This window comes from Leuciscus leuciscus (assembly GCF_965113295.1).
Source record: "Leuciscus leuciscus genome assembly, chromosome: 6".
In the NCBI taxonomy this organism is placed as follows: domain Eukaryota; kingdom Metazoa; phylum Chordata; class Actinopteri; order Cypriniformes; family Leuciscidae; genus Leuciscus; species Leuciscus leuciscus.
The window spans coordinates 28,590,798-28,608,378 of NC_138730.1; the positions used below are offsets into that span (position 1 = coordinate 28,590,798).

The window sequence follows — 17,581 nt, forward strand, 5'->3', positions numbered from 1 at the left end:
GTATGTATTTTTGGTTGCATATCAAATTTCATACACACATATGTGTGTGTGTGTGTGTGTGTGTGTGTGTGTGTGTGTGTGTGTGTGTGTGTGTGTGTGTGTGTGTGTGTGTGTGTGTGTGTGTGTGTGTGTGTGTGTGTGTGTGTGTGTGTGTGTGTGTGTGTGTACCTGCTTAACTATGTTTTGGGCACAAATTTATACCCAGAAGTGACCAAAACCTTACAAAATCTCCAAAAACCTAATTTGTCTAATACTAAGACGTCCTCATTTGTAAAACTAGTAAAAAATATTAAAGGCTTTTTAAAAACGTAAAAATGTGGAAAGTTTTGTGTGATGGGTAGGTTTTGTAACACACATTGCCAAACAAGCATTCTTTTTTCAGTTAATTTATACCACCAAATTGGCAATGTATCCTGGGGCAGGGACCCCTTTGTAATAACAAGAAAAAAAAGAAAAAAAGGATGACATCTAGTCGAGAAGACTAGTAATAATATTCACGTTAATCAGATATTGGTTGTGTCAGAAATCGCCCCTACACCCTCATATCAAATTTATTTCTAGAACACAGTTCCAGTAGTGGGACTGAATGTGAGATTGAATAAGTGCACTCAATAATATCCACAATGGTTTTGGACACCCAAATGGCTGTTCCCTCAAATAGTGCCCTATATAAAGTCTCTATGAAAAGTTTTTTGGCTTTTAGAATGAATATGTTATCCTTACTGTTATCTATAAGCTAGTGTGCTCCAAAACAATGACAAAATTCGCATTTAGAACACCAAACCCAACATTGAAAATGAAAATCAGGTTGATGTCAGAATCAACATCAGATTGACGTTAATCTCCAACGTTGGACAGACGTTGTATTGTGGTTGAAAATTAAAATCGGGTTGACATCAGAAACCAACATCCGTCGGGTTCTGACGTCAACCCGCCTTTCATTTCCAACCAAAATCCAACGTCTGTCCGTCAGGTTTTGACGTCAGTCCGACGTTGAGTTCTGACGTCAGATTGACGTCGGGTTCTTACGTCAAACGTCTGTCGGGTTCTGACGTCAGATTGACGTCGGGTTCTTACGTCAAACGTCTGTCGGGTTCTGACGTCAAACCGACTTTCATTTCCAACCAAAATGCAACCCCTGGAACCAAAATCATCCCCTGACTGATCTTACTACTTTCTACTCAAGGACCTTGATAGAAATTTAGTGGAGTAAAAAGTATGATATTTGTCTTTCAAATGTAGTGAAGTTAAAGTAAAAAGTTTCCAGAAAAAATAATACTCAAGTAAAGTACAGATACTCAAAAAGTGTACTTAAAGGGATAGTTCACCCAAAAATGAAAATTCTGTCAGTACTTACTCACCCTCATGTTGTTCCAACCCCGTAAGACCTTCGTTCATCTTCGGAACACAAATTAAGATATTTTTGATTAAATCTGAGAGCTGGATCACTCCTCCATAGGCTTCTAAGGGATTGAAAATGGCTGGCCCAGAAAAGTTATTAAAGACATCGTTAATATAGTCCAAGTGACTACAGTGGCTCAATCTTAAGTTTATAAAGCGACGAGAATACTTTTTGTGCGCAAAAAGTAAACAAAAATAACGACTTTATTCCACTATTCATTTCCTTCTCTCTGAGCCTCGAGTGAGTTCACGTAGTGTAATAGCGCAGCGCTTCTGTGTTGTACGTCACACGTAGGCTCACTATTGGCCGACGCTGGTCATGTGTGTGATGCGTGTGACGTACAACACAGAAGCTCTGCGCTATTACACTACGTGAACTCACTCGAGGTAGCCTGGCAAGCCAGACCTACATCAAGATGTTAGGTCTGGCAACTTACCATAGACACGCTCAAGAGGGGCGGGATAAACGGCTGTCTTTCAAATTCACTCTGCACGCAATAGGACAGCGCTTCAACCAACCAGAGCGTTTTTTCCAACAGCGGAGCTAACATTAGTTGATAGATTCAACTTTTGAATCTGGCCGGCAAAACTACGAACACATCTTCCTTTTTTAAGAATGACTTAAGTGCCGTTCTTTGCTCTTTTCTCAAAGAAAAACTTAACTCCAAGTCCTCCAGAGTTGCGGCCAAAGCCGATTCAAAAGACTGTTCTCCAGCAGCAGCCATTCTTTGTTTTCAAGTAGCAGGGAACCGTCGCAACTCTGTCGTCATTATGTTAAGCCCGCCCCGCCTACTCTATACACGACGTGATTGGCCTGACCCAATTTAGGTTTTTCCAGCACGAAAGTCAATGGAGAGTTGCTAGACTACCCTGGCTGCAAAATAATTTTTGCTGCCACTAGGGTGCGTCTAGATTTCTAGGCTACACTCGAGGCCCAGAGAGAAGGAAATGAATAGTGGAATAAAGTTGTTATTTTTGTTTACTTTTTGCGCACAAAAAGTATTCTCATCGCTTGATAAACTTAAGATTGAGCCACTGTAGTCACTTGGACTATATTAACAATGTCTTTAATAACTTTTCTGGGCCAGCCAGTTTCAATTCTTTTAGAAGCCTGTGGAGGAGTGATGCAGCTCTCAGATTTAATCAAAAATATCTTAATTTGTGTTCCGAAGATGAACGAAGGTCTTACAGGGTTGGAACAACATGAGGGTGAGTAATTACTGACAGAATTTTCATTTTTGGGTGAACTATCCCTTTAAGTACAGTACTCAAGTGAATGTACTTTGTTACTATCCACCTCTGCCTGGGGGATACAAACATAAGAATCGTGAAATTCTATTATTTTTGTCCTAATGTTATTTAATTTGCTTAAGTTATTTAATTGTTCAAAATAATTGCTTTATGGCCAATAAGAAAAGTAAAATCTTGCTTCAGGACATTTTCCCATAATCCACCACAAGGTGTCCCTGTGTGCTTGGTACATTTCCCATTGCGTGTGGAATAGACTGAAAATGTCACTTGTTACAGTACATCTCTTTTGTGAAGTATGAAAACCTATTAATACAGATTTCCTCTTTTATGCCTCATTTTGAACACAACCATTGGTTCTAAATACACATTTGGTTTATTGCCATGTCCGAATGACTGTTTCAATCATTTCAAAAAAACTATATGAAGTGAAGTAGGCCTCTTGCTGGTTTCATTTGGGCAAGCGTGGTTATGATGTCAGTGTCCTTTCCCCCACACAGCAGCTGTGTTTAAATAAACAAGTAGAGACAGAAGAACCACTCCCCAAAACAACAGCGCATATTCTTATACCTAAAGCTGATGCGTTAAGCAAGAGAGAGTAAAGTTCAATCAACAACAAGAAAAAATTAACTCTATTTAATGATAAGAACATTGTTTTATGCAATAGTCATATCTCTGTTTTGTTCAAACGGGAAGTTTTTGTGTGTTGTAGGTTACAGCAGAACAGCTGAATGATTCTTCCCTGCGTCATAAACAAAACATGACCATTTATAATCACTTGAAAAATTGGCTTACATGACTGTTCGCACCAGGAGCTAATTTGGTTGCATCATGGTTATCCAATAGTTGCCAACATGGTTATCCAATACAATATTTTTCTTATATACATGGCCACCTGACAAAATAAAGCACTTTGGGCACACCAGCTGGTCATTTAAAACCGTGCTTCGTGCCTCTCGAGGCAGTAGTTCATGGTGGTTCTCACAAAGGCTGGGCCCTCTGTATTTGTTTGGGGGCACTGCAGAGAGTTCAGGCCTCAAACGGGAGGGAAACGGAACAGAAAGCCAACAATAACACTTGCTAAGCACTTAGATGGAACAAAGACAAAACCAAGGCTGCCAGTATGTCCCAGAGTGCATTGCAAAGCCAGACTATTCCTATAGATAAAGCCATCAGTTCACTCTGTGTCTTTGTAGGCGCTTTGTTCCACAAAGTGCCTGTGCTTATATGTGCCTAAAGAAATATTGCTGAAGATAACGCATATCAAATATATTTAAATTCCACTGTGCGTTAAGAAGTATAAAAAAAGTCTTATCATGACATACTAAGACAGTGCCACATTGCAGTGGATTTTCCACAGTAACCCCTCGTCAAAGATCGGGTGCTCAAATATCTCAGAAAAACAGTGAAAGTGCGCAAGTGGTTTTCTTTCCCTGCTAAAACAATGTAATTGATACAGCACAGCTGGCATGGACTTTGCCATGTGTGAATGTGAGATTTGTTGTATTCTGTGGACATGTACCGTATGAATACATACATATACAATAGGGCACATAAAATACTTTATGTAGCCTATGCATCGGATGTTGACGTCAGTCTGACGTTGGGTTCTGACGTTCTTTCGTGTGCTTTCGGCACTGACACCTAGAGTGCAACTTTTTTGCAAAGTACAACGTGAAAGTGCAAGGCAGATGCTCTGGAGTGGATTCACACATACATGAGCGTTGCGAAGCAGTTTAATTTCGATTGAAAGGACGCGAAACCGCACAGCACACTCCCAGAATCTGAATGGTGCGTTTCCACTAGCCTAGCGCAGAGCAGAGTGAGCGTTTTCAGTTCATAGCCTAAAGAAGTTTAGCTTCACGCTGAAAACACTCGCTCTGCTCCGTGCCAGTGGACACGCTAGTGTAGGCCTAATATGGGCGTTGAAATGAAACGCGCGTGCTCACGCAGTAGTGTGAATCTGGCGGTAGATCGCGCGTCCACAAAAACTAAAAAACTATAAAATAATGAAAATAATAAACTTTCAACAAAACATTCAGGGAATTTAGAACGTTCTGATGAAAGGGTCTATATAGGCCTAGAAATACGTTTGAGAGTTTAAAAGAGAAAAAAATATTTGCGTGGTGCCCCTGGGCACTTGCCCAAATGGCCCATATGGTTAATCTGCCTGTGTCTTTGGTCTTTATCTCTCTGAGCTGTTTCTCTATACAGTTGGTCATTATCCAATTTAAGTCAAGTTTTACACTTATTCATCATGTGCACAAAAATTATAAGCGAACTGCACAATGTTTCCATAATTATACACAACACAAAGATAAAACAAAATCTATCTGTGAAGTGTAGTCATAAATTGCTGTTGTGCTGATGGATTGCATCATTCAGGTGGAGGGGAACATTTGATATGCTATTCCTTATCGGACCCCTTGTATCAGCTTGAAAAACATGGTTGCATGACATCATCTCCTTTTTAAAACTATGATTTCAACCAGTACAACATGAGCTCTTGCCATTATGTCAGCTGTTATTGTTCAAACAAACCATTTTAAAAGTAAGGGTTGACTGTTACTGTTCTTTTCATTGATGGTCTCTGACGCATAAGAATGAAATGTATTGCTAATTTATAATATAGCCTACATTTTAGTCATAGTTTCATTTTATAGGTTTTGCATGTCATAATACTGTGTCATTCCTATAAACAGTTGTAGTGGTGGATGATGATATCGCCATGCAATAATCTTCTGCATTAGTTCGAATGTTTTTGAATGCCGCCTGTTAGTTCTATTTTTGTAGTGTAATTCTATATATGGTACTGAGAGCTCTTTTCTCTCCTGGCATACATGTGAATTGAGGAAGAAAAAAGATGTTGGAATGCAGAAAGAACTGTTACACAAGCACAAGAACACTCATAGACACATACAGTTACCATGCTCTCATTGAAATTCATACCTACAGTGCAACCCATTTGTTATGATGTTTCCAAAGGCTCTGGAGATAGATTCAGACATTTGCATTTATATTAATGCATTTGACATTAATCCAAAGCAATTTACAATGCATTTAAGTTTTCTTTTGGAGCAACACTAAAGATATGGAAACAATTCTACACTATAATTTTGGTTCAAATATGGTGTTGTAATGAATGGAAGATTTAAAACAAGTGTCCACATGTTCCTCCCACACTGAAAATGCGGGCCATTGCCACTTCCTGTCTAAACCAGACAACTGACCAGCCCAGTGCACCATCACTTTAATCACTGCAAAAAAAATACACAACTGCACAACTCCTGTTCCATTCGGTCTAGACCACATTAAAAATCCCTTTGATGCAACATGACATTTTACAACATTCAACATTAGTTTGTGCATTAGTCCACGCTGCACACTATAATTCACTTTTATTTAAAGTGCTTGCTGCTATGGTTTCCACTGTTCAATGTTCTGGCCAGAGCACCAACAATACAGTTTGTTATTCAATCTCACTTTGCTTTTAACAATAGGTTTAGGACGGGATCGCCCCAAAGGTCATTCAAAGACATTCAGTGCTTGACCGAGGCAGCTGGTCCTGCATGCCCTTTTCATGTACATGTCATTAACCTAATTTCATTTCAAGACTTTTAGTTTGCAGGGTTTTTGGTGATCTTGCCCTCTTGTTCTCTTTGATATGCTGGTTATAGTCCTTTAGTATTTTCCTTAAAGAGATTAAGTGGTACTCGCTGCAGAGTCAAATGATGTCCAGCTCCTCCTCTCTGGACGTCTAATGGGGTGGAGGGACAGAGTTAGGATAGGGTTAGGGTGTATTCTAGCTCCACCCATTAGGACCAAATTACCTCCTCACTGGATGTCTAGCTCCACCCATTTGTTCTGCAGCGAGCAGCCTCTCGAAGAGATTGGCGTTTTACACACACTGTGATTCAATTATTTAACTTCTGACATAGTAAAGCAACAGACATATCACAAGAATGTAACTATGCCATTCAATCACAACAAATGACCCAATGACTTACTTATAAAGCCACTTGTTTATTTCTGAATGAATCTGTTTTGAACAAATTGGCTGAATAGTAAATGACTCAATTGCTCATTCATAAAGAGAGCGGCTGTGTCCGAAATTGCATATTCTCTGAGTAGGTAGGCCTACTTCTTTTGAATAAGTGTTCTGCCTTGAATGAACCAGTGTTTTATAATGAATTGGTTGATAATTGAATACCGTTCATCATCATTGTTGGTGAATTTTCGCTGGCAAAATCCAGTCATTTCTAGCTCCTCTTCGCTAGATGTCCAGCGAGGAGGAGCGAATGTAATTTGGGCCTAATGGGTGGAGCTAGAATATACCCTAACCCTGTCCTAACCCTACCCACAACTCTATCCCTCCACCCCAGACGTCCAGAGAGGTGGAGCTAGACCAGGAGTTTTGCGTGAGGACAAAAGTCTTTCCATCGCAGATTTCGGTTCAAGTCGGTCAAGCGGATTTGCCGCTTTGTGACTGCATCTTTGCTCGTTTGCACAGAAATATAATGTGCAGCAATTTTCCATTGCATCAGTTTTACAAACGGAAATATTCCGTTTTTAAAAGTAAGTAGAAGAGATGCTGTTTGTTCATTTGACCAATATCTGCATTGTAGCCTAAAAATGTATTACACTTGGGGCCACTGGGTTTACAAAGAATGTCTTGTAAATAAATCTTATGTGTGAAATCCTTCTCCACATGATTAGACTACCATTATCTTGGTCTTGCCAAAGACACAAGATTGCCAAGCCACAAACTAACAATTTATTGCTTAAAAATTTAATTTTCTTCATTTAATTATAGATTCCCACATGTGGATGATTTTTGGAGGTTGTGTGGGATTCATCTCTGGGAGGTTTGGCCATCTAATTTGCCATTAAAATCCTGATGAGAAAAACATTGCACTGCATCATGGGGGTCACAAAATGATAGCCAATACAGGAGTCCATTATTGATATCAGCATGAACCGTAAGAAATTAAATCAAGGATTACATATGGACTAGAGAAACAAACAGATAGTTAATCACAGCATTAGTCTGAGCCAACGTCACTGAACCATATGTCTCTTTTAAAGAAAAATATAATAGTGTTAATGAATTTCGGCATAGAGACTCCAGAGGCTGTTTGGTGATCTCCCAATAATGCTTTATGAGATTTGACCCCAGTTATAGACATTAATGTGCTTCATTTGAAATTGTTTTCATTACAGTGCTCATAAACCTCACACGTTAATAAATTGCCCCCCCAAAAAAGTGTATCTTAGATGATGATGTGATCATCTTCCTATAAACAGCACTGCAGTTTAAGAGAGTGCATTAGAAGTTTGTTCTCTTTGTGTTCCAGGGAATTCTGTTAAGTGACTCATGATAGAAAGGGAGGTTTTTAATCTCTTTTTTCATATCTGAGCTATAGTGCTTTTATGGAGTACTGAGAGAGTTGTTGTGCTTGGAGGTTCCCTTAAGGGGGAAATTTTCTCTCCCTACTCTGACATTTTAAAATGTCAATAAAATAAAAGCAAACATTTATTTATACTTTGTATCATAATTGCTAGTTTCACTGTCATCCTTGAGCATGAGTTTATTCTGAGCACAATTGTTAGCAAGTAAACAATGAAGAACAAAAAAATGATGTCAGAGATGTTTTGACATTCTGCAACAGAAGATTTTTCAGAGAATAGATGTATTTGATTAAGCAAATATCAGATACACAAGAATGTTTGCCATGGCTGACGCACACTTTGAGTGCATGTGACAAAGTTTTTTTTATTACAAGCTGTCATGTCTGTCATGGTACTTCCCCCCCTTACAATGATAGCTCTCCTGGACAGACGAAGAACCCTTTTAACTGTTACATATTGCATAAAATAGTGTTGCATTTTAGGCCTGCCCTATAGCATGCGTATGGTACTGTATTTAGTCAAAAACTTGATTTCATTTTAATTTACTTTATACATTTTAATGTGAGAGGGAATGTTTAGCTGAACATTAGCATGTTAAAGATGACCTAATATTGTATTTTTTTGTGGTACAACAAAAATTGGTTTGGGATCAAACAACAATTTGACTCCTGAACTAGACAATGTTTTGGCACATCATCTACAGAAATGTTGCACAACTCCATTATGTCACAAATCATTGTAACATTATAAACACCCACCCTAACTGTATGCAACAAAGCTCGCTTAAGATATAGATGTATTTTCGATGGATGTATTTTGGATGATCTCTTCATTTTGTCAAGGAACATATCACCCTGTTGCAGTGAGATATATTTCTTCATAGCAAATGAAGTTGTAAATTTGTCTCTGATAACCATTCAAATGACCTGTTGCTGATCGATACCACACGTCTCTGTCTCTCAGATGTCTGTGAGCGCGCCAAATTTCTGTTCAAATTTTCAGTTCGTTAAAGAATCCTAAATCCTAATCTTGGTTTCCACAAAAATATTCATAAGAAATGTTTAATAATAATAATTGTTTCTTGAGCTGCAAGAATTTCTGATTTCTGAAGGATGTGACACTGAAGACTGGAGAGTAATGATGCTGAAAAATCAGCTTTGCCATAACAGAAATATATTACATTTTAATATATATTCAAATAGAAAACAGTTATTTTAAATTGTAATAATATTTCACAAAATTACTGTTTTTACTAGCATATTTTTGCTCAAATAAATGCAGCCTTGGTGAATAAGGAGATTTTCATACCGACCATTACAGATCACACATCCCCAAACGTTTGAATGATAGTGCATGTTCGCAAATGCATTTATTTGCATATACATTCACAATAGGTGTTCTTTACTGAAATAATGTTGAGGACAACTTGTTACAACAAAAAAGTGACCAAACAATAAACTGTCAGTATATGAGCTGTTCAGTGATGGAAATGAGCAGATATCAGCGATTCAGCATGGTGAATAGGTGAATGAACACAATGTTCCTGTTTGAGATTTTCATAGGTCCCTGATGAATAATTCAATAGTATGTCTCTTTTTATCATTATAAGTTGTTGCTACAAATGTGTTTCTAGCCAAAAACTTTCAGTTCAAGATTTAAAGACTGAATGAATCTTGATGAACCATTCGACTTAATGACCTAAGATCTCCTCATACTCACACCTGCATATTGAACTTGATCATTTGTTTCTTTAAATGTATTTATTGTGTTTTGACCATCATGGATTTTTTTAATTAAATAGGGTAGATTTAAGTGTGTGAATGAATTTTGACTATAAAATAATGGTAAACAGTGGGGATGAAATGCATGGCTCCATGTAATGAAGATGCATATGCACAAAGCAGTCTTTCAGAATGCAAAGTAAGCATGGCTATATGTAGCTTTTCTGGGACTTTTTTTTTATTACTGCAGAATTCACAGAATACAAGGCACATAAGTAGGTCGCTCGAATAATCTTTTTAGAACAAAATAAACAATAGTTATATATAGAAGCCATTGGCTTTAGTGAACCTCTGATTACAGGTTTGTCATTTGGAAGTTTCACTGGGACAGTTTTTACCTCCTAAGGCACAGGGAAATGAAGTTGTTCTGCTGTAACTATGAGCTGCCAGTTAGTAAGAACATCATTGGGTGGAGCACACAAATGCTAAGCAAGGATACTGATGGGTTGTTGGCAGTAGACCTTCTCTTTCCAGCTCCCACTCTTCAGCTAAACAGCACCAGTCCAAGAAGTGAATATGCACTGTAAAATAATCAAATATTAATTAATTATTAAATATGAATGAGGGGACATAGGGGTTTAATTAGCATAAGACTGGGTTAAGGCCAACATACAGAAGAACTGCAAAAGATTTCATTTCATATCATCTTACTGCATTGCTCAGTTTGTGTGAAATGTATTCTTAAACAGCCCGAATCGTTCCTCCTTTAAAATCCAATACTATGCACAGGAAAAGAAATCCATAAGATTAGATATTCACATTATTCATCTGGTTTCTTGCATGCTGTTTTATCTTTTACCACAGATAATATCCCATCTCAAATTATGCAGTTTACAATTATTTCTCTATTCTTTAAGCATGTTTTGTCCCTCATACAGTATATGACATACTTTGGTTATTCTATTTTAGGGTCTTTCTATGAGTGAGAGTCAAGCTATGAGTGTCACTCCAGTATCTCTGCACTTGCTTCCGTTTTGCTGATTTATAGCAAATTACTATTTTGTGAAGGCAAAATAACATTTGTTCATTTTATAAAGGCTATCACTGAGAGTTTTAAATAGGAAAATGTACCAGGGTCCTGTGAAAAGGGGGACCCAATAAGATCCTCTATCTATGGTATAATCCACTCATTTGGCCTGGTGAAGAGGAAGCAGCTGAAAATTTGCAATGAGATGAGATAATGTAATGCATTGCCTTCATTTAACCCAATTTAAAATTTTACCCAAAAACGTAACTTCTAACTTAGGGCTAATTACTTCTTGGACATAGTAAAAATCTCACTTCTGGACCAAAGAATGCATAAGTAGTAACACTCAGTTCCAAGAAAACCTGCAAATTCACTGTTCAGTGGAAAAGGGGAGGAGAGTTAACGGGGGAGTGGGGTCGTATGTGCGTCACGTTGCTCTTACTCAGCTTCCACCTGCCAAAGAAAACGATATGCTTCCAAAGGGCTTCTTAACTTGGCTCCACACACATGCTGGCAAATGGGCTCTTTGGACTCAAACACTGAACAAGTGTATCTGTATAATGAATAATAGAAGAAAATCATATATAATACAAAAACCATATCTCACTGACTTTCTAAGCTGTTAGCCATACTGAGAAAGGTTAATTGTGTCTATTAACAAGATTTTAGTCTCCGCAAAGGTTATGCTATACATTGATTTTGTAACATTTGTCTTTTTTAAGGAGACAAAAAATGCATCCAGTAGCATGGTATATTTTCAGTGCAACTAATAGCAAACTTAATTAGTGTTATTACAAGCATGTCTGGAATTAACTGCTTATATTTCCTTTAATACTTGTTTCTGAATGATTGCCTTTGTAGAACACTGTAGATCCACCCCTGGAATCCCGTCTTTCCCCGGTCTATATCCTAATAAGCTAATACAAGTATTTATATTCAAAAAATATTTCTAATGTCTATTTATGTATTTATTAGTTAAGTAGCAGTGTAATAATGTAGCTACAGCCAGCACGTAATTATATATATTTTTTAAATTAAGTTCACTATATTGCAATTAAAACAGTAGCATACAGAGTGTAAGATAGTGAGCTGGCCTCATTCTGGTGTTCAGGTGACCGGTCGCAGTCAGAGCACCTTGCGCTTGCCTCCTGAATCCCAGCAGCACAGTATAAAAGCCAGAGGCAGCAGTGGACGGGATGAGAGATCTCCATCAGGATAACTGAGACTCACAGAGCTGCTCCGCACACTCATTCAGAAACGAACGATTCAACGGTACGATGTTGATGCAGGAATCTTACACACACTTTTTAAATAGCCTACAATGTATAATTAAAATATATATTTGTGTCTCTCTTTGTATCAGTTATATTTCATGTAAATGTTCATATTTTACTTGCAGATAATCACTGATTAGTCACCAAAAGAGGGATGAAGACCATCAACTTTTTTACCGATTTGTTTCTTGTATTCGTAGCCAGTGATGCGAGCGCTTGGATTATCAGAAATGCGACTGAAACGCTCACCGGAACCAATCTCACTATCAATAAATCGGAAATGGGTAATGACGGATTGCCATCCATACCCAAATCAAGGCGAAAACGGTACATTTCTCAAGATGACATGATAGCAATTCTGGACTATCACAACAAGGTGCGCGCGAATGTTTTCCCACCTGCAGCAAACATGGAGTACATGGTAAGCATCCTACTCATTTCCAAAGAAACAATATGAAGCATTTTACCCCTCACTATCAACATTAAATGAAGCAGATTAGATTGAAATGCGGTGCTGCATTTAATTCATCCGACAGCTCCTCCTGCTGGATACAATAAAATATAATAATAGTTTACTATAATAGTTTCAAATCATTTAATCCCACCGGTAAATGTACTTTTGAGTTTAAAGGGTATTAAATAGTCGTTGATTTATTTTACACAGAATTTGCGAGTATAAAATATTGATTTAATGTAAACATTTTTACGTGGGTGGTGTAAATAGTCACAAGACCAGAACAGTTTAATCCCAGTTTGTTTGCAATTACTACAATTAAGTAGCCTATTATAAAGTAAAACAAGTATGTCATTTACACACACACACACACACACACACACACACACACACACACACACACACACACACACGTACACGGGATTAAACATCTCTGGTCATGTGACTAAATGTTCACATGATCATCACACTAGGGCTGCATCCAAAGGGCTTGTTCGACTTCATGCAGCTCTGCGCAGAACGATCGGCGGCTGACTTGAAGCAGTGCATGCCGGTTAGAAATTTTGTCCGACTTGATACAGCGCCGACGCCACGTGACTGTGACGTATGGCATCAAAGTACCGCGAGAGCGTTTCGAGAGTAGCCGGAGAACTCAGCCAGCGCAGCTTCTCAAGAGCGGCTGCACTGGGCTGCAGGAGGGCTGATGACGACACAGCTGTTCCACGATTGGCCGGATTCACCGCATGACAACGATCACGTGTGTTTCGTGTTTATTCGAACACCTTTAGTTCCTCTAATGCTCTCAAATCAGTTTATTATAACAGTGAACACTCTTTTCATGTCGTTGTCATGTTATATTGTGTCATGTTTATCAAATTAAAACTGCTTAAAAAACGTAGACTCCACTTCATTGATAGTTGCTTATGTTGAACTTTATTCTTGTTCAAACAGACGCTGTATGAAGCAGTACATAAAGTATTGAATGAACATGTCTCATGAAATGAAACATCTGTGTATTATTTGGCAAATATTGCATTTATTTCACTGCAGCTGTGGTAAAGTATGCAAACACCACGTGAGCGGTCACTACGGGAACCAGAAAGTGTCCGACTTCACGTCTCCGTTTGCAGCTCCTCCCCGCCTGCACGCGGCTACTCTCGCCGATCGGTTACATCCAGCCGCAGCCGATGTCGAACACACCTAAAATCTCATACTTCCCTACTATAGGTCACGTGATAATGACAACTTGTCGAATGTAGAACGTCCAGATTACATTCATACACACTATATAGAACATAGGCCTACTTTTAGTAATCGTGAAATAATTACTTATTCAAAATAAGTAGGCCTACTCAAGAGAATGTGATTTCGGACGCAGCCTAGGTGTGTTTGACTTGAAGTGGCACTGCGCAGACCTCATGTGTATGACATCAAAGTACCACGAGAGCAATTAGAGAGCAGACATTAGCAGAAAGTAGGGCAATTTAATCTTATGTCTATTTGACATGGATTTTATATGCTTTCCTCCATGGTTTCAAATGTAAAAAATGTAAAATAATAAGAATAATTATAATATTTTTTATTGCACACAATTACCTCTGTTTTTAATACTTTTTTTAGCTTTGGGATGAAGGCCTGGCCAGGTCAGCAGAAGCTTGGGCAGCCACCTGTATTTGGGAACATGGACCTCCTTACCTTCTCAGATATCTGGGTCAAAACCTCTCAGTCCGAACTGGCTAGTAAGTCTTGCAGGTGAACAGTTGTTTGCCATTGACAGAAAAACCTCTCATATCTTTAGTGTTCCTTGAATAAAGAAGAATGGTGCTCATTTAAGACTTAAAAATGTCACTTTGGCAGCATTATCAAATTACAAATGATGAACAAGACTCAAGGCATCAGGCCAGACCAGAATTGTGTTTTGGATACAGTCCAGTGTATAATACTGTCCCCCCACCCCCCACCCGCCCAAATTGTGCTCCTGCCAGTTACCGCTCCATTCTTCAGCTGGTTAAACCTTGGTATGATGAGGTCAGAGATTATGCATTTCCATACCCGCGCGACTGCAATCCCCGCTGCCCGATGCGCTGTTATGGACCCATGTGCACACATTACACACAAGTGAGTTGAGTTTGGTTGCAAGTCATAATTCAGATTAAGCAAACAGCAAAAACTTGCATGTCTGATGCTCTCTGAATGTTACAGATGGTGTGGGCGTCATCAAACAGAGTCGGATGTGCCATCCAAACCTGTTACAATATGGTAGTGTGGGGTGCCGTGTGGAGGGAGGCAACGTACTTGGTCTGCAATTATTCCCCAAAGTTAGTCATGTTTTTATCCTTTAATGTGACTCTAGCCAGACCTTACACTCTACAAGAGCACAGAGTGTGCCATTCTTAGTCTGATAATGCCAGAGCATGACTAAAGTGTTACGCATGCTTGTCTTTGTGGCATATTTTTAAAAGAATCCTATTTTTCAGGGGCAACTGGATTGGCGAAGCACCTTACAGAGTCGGTGTGCCATGCTCAACCTGTCCTCCAAGCTATGGGGGTTCATGCAGCAACAACATGTGCTTTCCTGCCATCAACTCAAACTTCATGTACTGGTTTAAATAAGCTGTCTGTCATATGTTTAATGCAATTTTACAGTAATGTACTGTGTAATATATCTTTTAAATATATATGCATTTTGTACAGCAGATTTAGCTGCTTTTTTGTATGTGATACTATCGATTCCAGAAATGGTGCTAATGTTAATACAATCTTAACATGACTGTTTTAGGATCAGCCATCATATTGATGCTCATGGATAGTAGTTATAGTTTCTTCTGGTTCACAGATCAAGTCTGTACTGATCACTCTATGTAAGAATGGTTATATTCCACTTTTATACACTTTTCTTTTTTTACATCCGTTACGTCAGGGTTTTTCCAAGGTGCTTAGACATAAAACATTCAAGCTATTTTTTGTTTTTATAGCTGTACATGTATTTTCAGTAGCAAAAACCGCTCTGAGGTTTTTGTAATGATAACGTTGAATGTATTTTCAACATTTTTATTTGGTTATGTAAAGTTCTCATGTTTAGTTATATTATATGGTGTTTGTGTGCGTGTTACATTTAAAGCTACATTGTGTAATTTTTGAAGTTGATTCTTAGCAAAAAAACACTTTGTTCTTTCAAAATGATATGTGCTCATTAATGTGTAATTACTTCTACCAACTAATCAAGTATTCTCGTAAGCGTAGAATCTGCCATTTAAGAATACATACGAGCGAGTCGCTCGAATGACGGCAGCCATGTTGCGCCTCCATCTTGAAAATACATTAGCCAAAGAGGGACATACCTGGAAATTCAAGCGTTTTTACACTCAGTGGCGCCGTGACGAATGCGAGGGGGAGATTACTCGCGACTGCTGGCAGATTTGAAATAATACGGCCACCGTAGGAGTTAAAATGCCCTCGGAATGGGAGGGGCTAGAAAGTAATATTCAGTTGGTAGTCATAAACAATTTCACCGCTAGATGGGAGAAAATCCTACACAGTGTAGCTTTAACTATATCAATTGGCAATTCATGATAAATGATCATGGAGTGGTGCTTTTCTGTGTCGAGGATTGCTACTCTGAATTTGATTCGCTTTTCTTTTTACGTAATGTTTGCTGAACAGTGATGTTGCCATGGTTACACTAACATGACCTCAGATTGTGACCTCTACCAAACTCCACATCCTAGTTTTTTAGTTCTCTGGGAGAGAGGAGGTGCATCTAAGCTATTCAATTTATGATTGTGTCATTTCATATACAGTGATATATAGTGCATTATTTTGTGCCAGCATAACTGCTCTTTCAATTGGTGGCTCACTGAGATTGAGAATTTTTCGTTATACATTCCCAGCACATAGTAGCGGTATTGTTTTCTTCATGTTCTTCTTCTTTTTAAATGAGAGATATATATTGTATGCTCTTATGTTATTTTATCTCCCTAAACACAAGATACAGTAGCACTACTAGCACATATTGCACTGAGATTGTTTATATTTAGCCCAATATGCAGTTGGTGTAGTTTAAGTGTTTCTAGTGTTTTGTGCTGAAAATATATACAAATAAAGAATTCTTTACTACTTGTGAGTGTCTGTTTTTGGGTACAGTTTAAGGTGCTTTGTATGTGTGTGAAAATAAGTGTCATTCAAAGGTAGTTTTAAGTTTACTGAAAAACTGTATTTGCAAACGCACAGTGACATTCAAGAGATGTATTGGGTTCATATGTAAACACATTTCTTAGATTTTCCTGGCACATGTTACTTCACATTATTTCAGTGTCTTTCAGAGACTGCTGCATTACTTTATGGATTGTGTAAACATGTGTCCATGAAGCTAAATGGTTCCAGTTTTCCTGGACAGTTCTTCAGCGATTCTCCTCATCCACTTTTCAGATTTAGTTTTGCATTATTTCTTCTTTTGTCAACCTCTTGTGTTACTTTGAATATATGCCTTTCTGTTCTGTTTCTGTTGAAAAATTCAGAGCTGTCTTCAAATCTGCAGGACTCGATTATAATAGTTTTCAGACACCTGAAAATATTCCTGATCTCTGTGCAAGACTGATCTGGTGAAAACATTCTCAGCATTTCTGTATGTTGATAAAGCTGAAATATTAGAAATGGTAAACCAATAGTATGTTTGCTTAGGAAAAAAACAATATACCCCTGTTTTTATAATTTTGCAGACCCTCGATATTGGCAGTGGATGTGAGCACAAAAACAAAACAAAACTGAAAGACTTCCCCCATGTCTACCACCAAATAACAAACATAACAATCCAGCTCTCTCAGCAAAATATAGGTCAAAACCACTGCATACATTGACCGGGCCTGCTAAAGGCCCTCTCTGCCAACAGATACATCGAAATAATCATTATTTTATTTATTTTCACACTAAAGAAAAATCATCCTTTACCAATTGCATGACCTCTTCTACAGATGTGCACATTTTAAAGAATACCCTTTAAAGTACTAAGATAAAGGCCTATTATGTGACTTTGCCAGAAATACTAGAT

At 38.2% G+C, this 17,581-nt stretch overlaps 1 protein-coding gene across 1 annotated transcript; it reads left to right on the plus strand.

The window, feature by feature from the left end:
• Positions 1 to 11,961: 11,961 nt before the first annotated feature.
• pi15b (peptidase inhibitor 15b) lies at positions 11,962 to 16,650 on the plus strand. The gene is made up of 6 exons (XM_082174397.1): positions 11,962 to 12,078; positions 12,206 to 12,501; positions 14,155 to 14,273; positions 14,520 to 14,652; positions 14,737 to 14,852; positions 15,012 to 16,650. Exons 2-6 carry the CDS (start codon positions 12,235 to 12,237, stop codon positions 15,145 to 15,147), a joined length of 771 nt encoding a protein of 256 aa, XP_082030523.1. The 5' UTR covers positions 11,962 to 12,078; positions 12,206 to 12,234; the 3' UTR covers positions 15,148 to 16,650.
• The last annotated feature ends 931 nt before the right edge of the window (positions 16,651 to 17,581 follow it).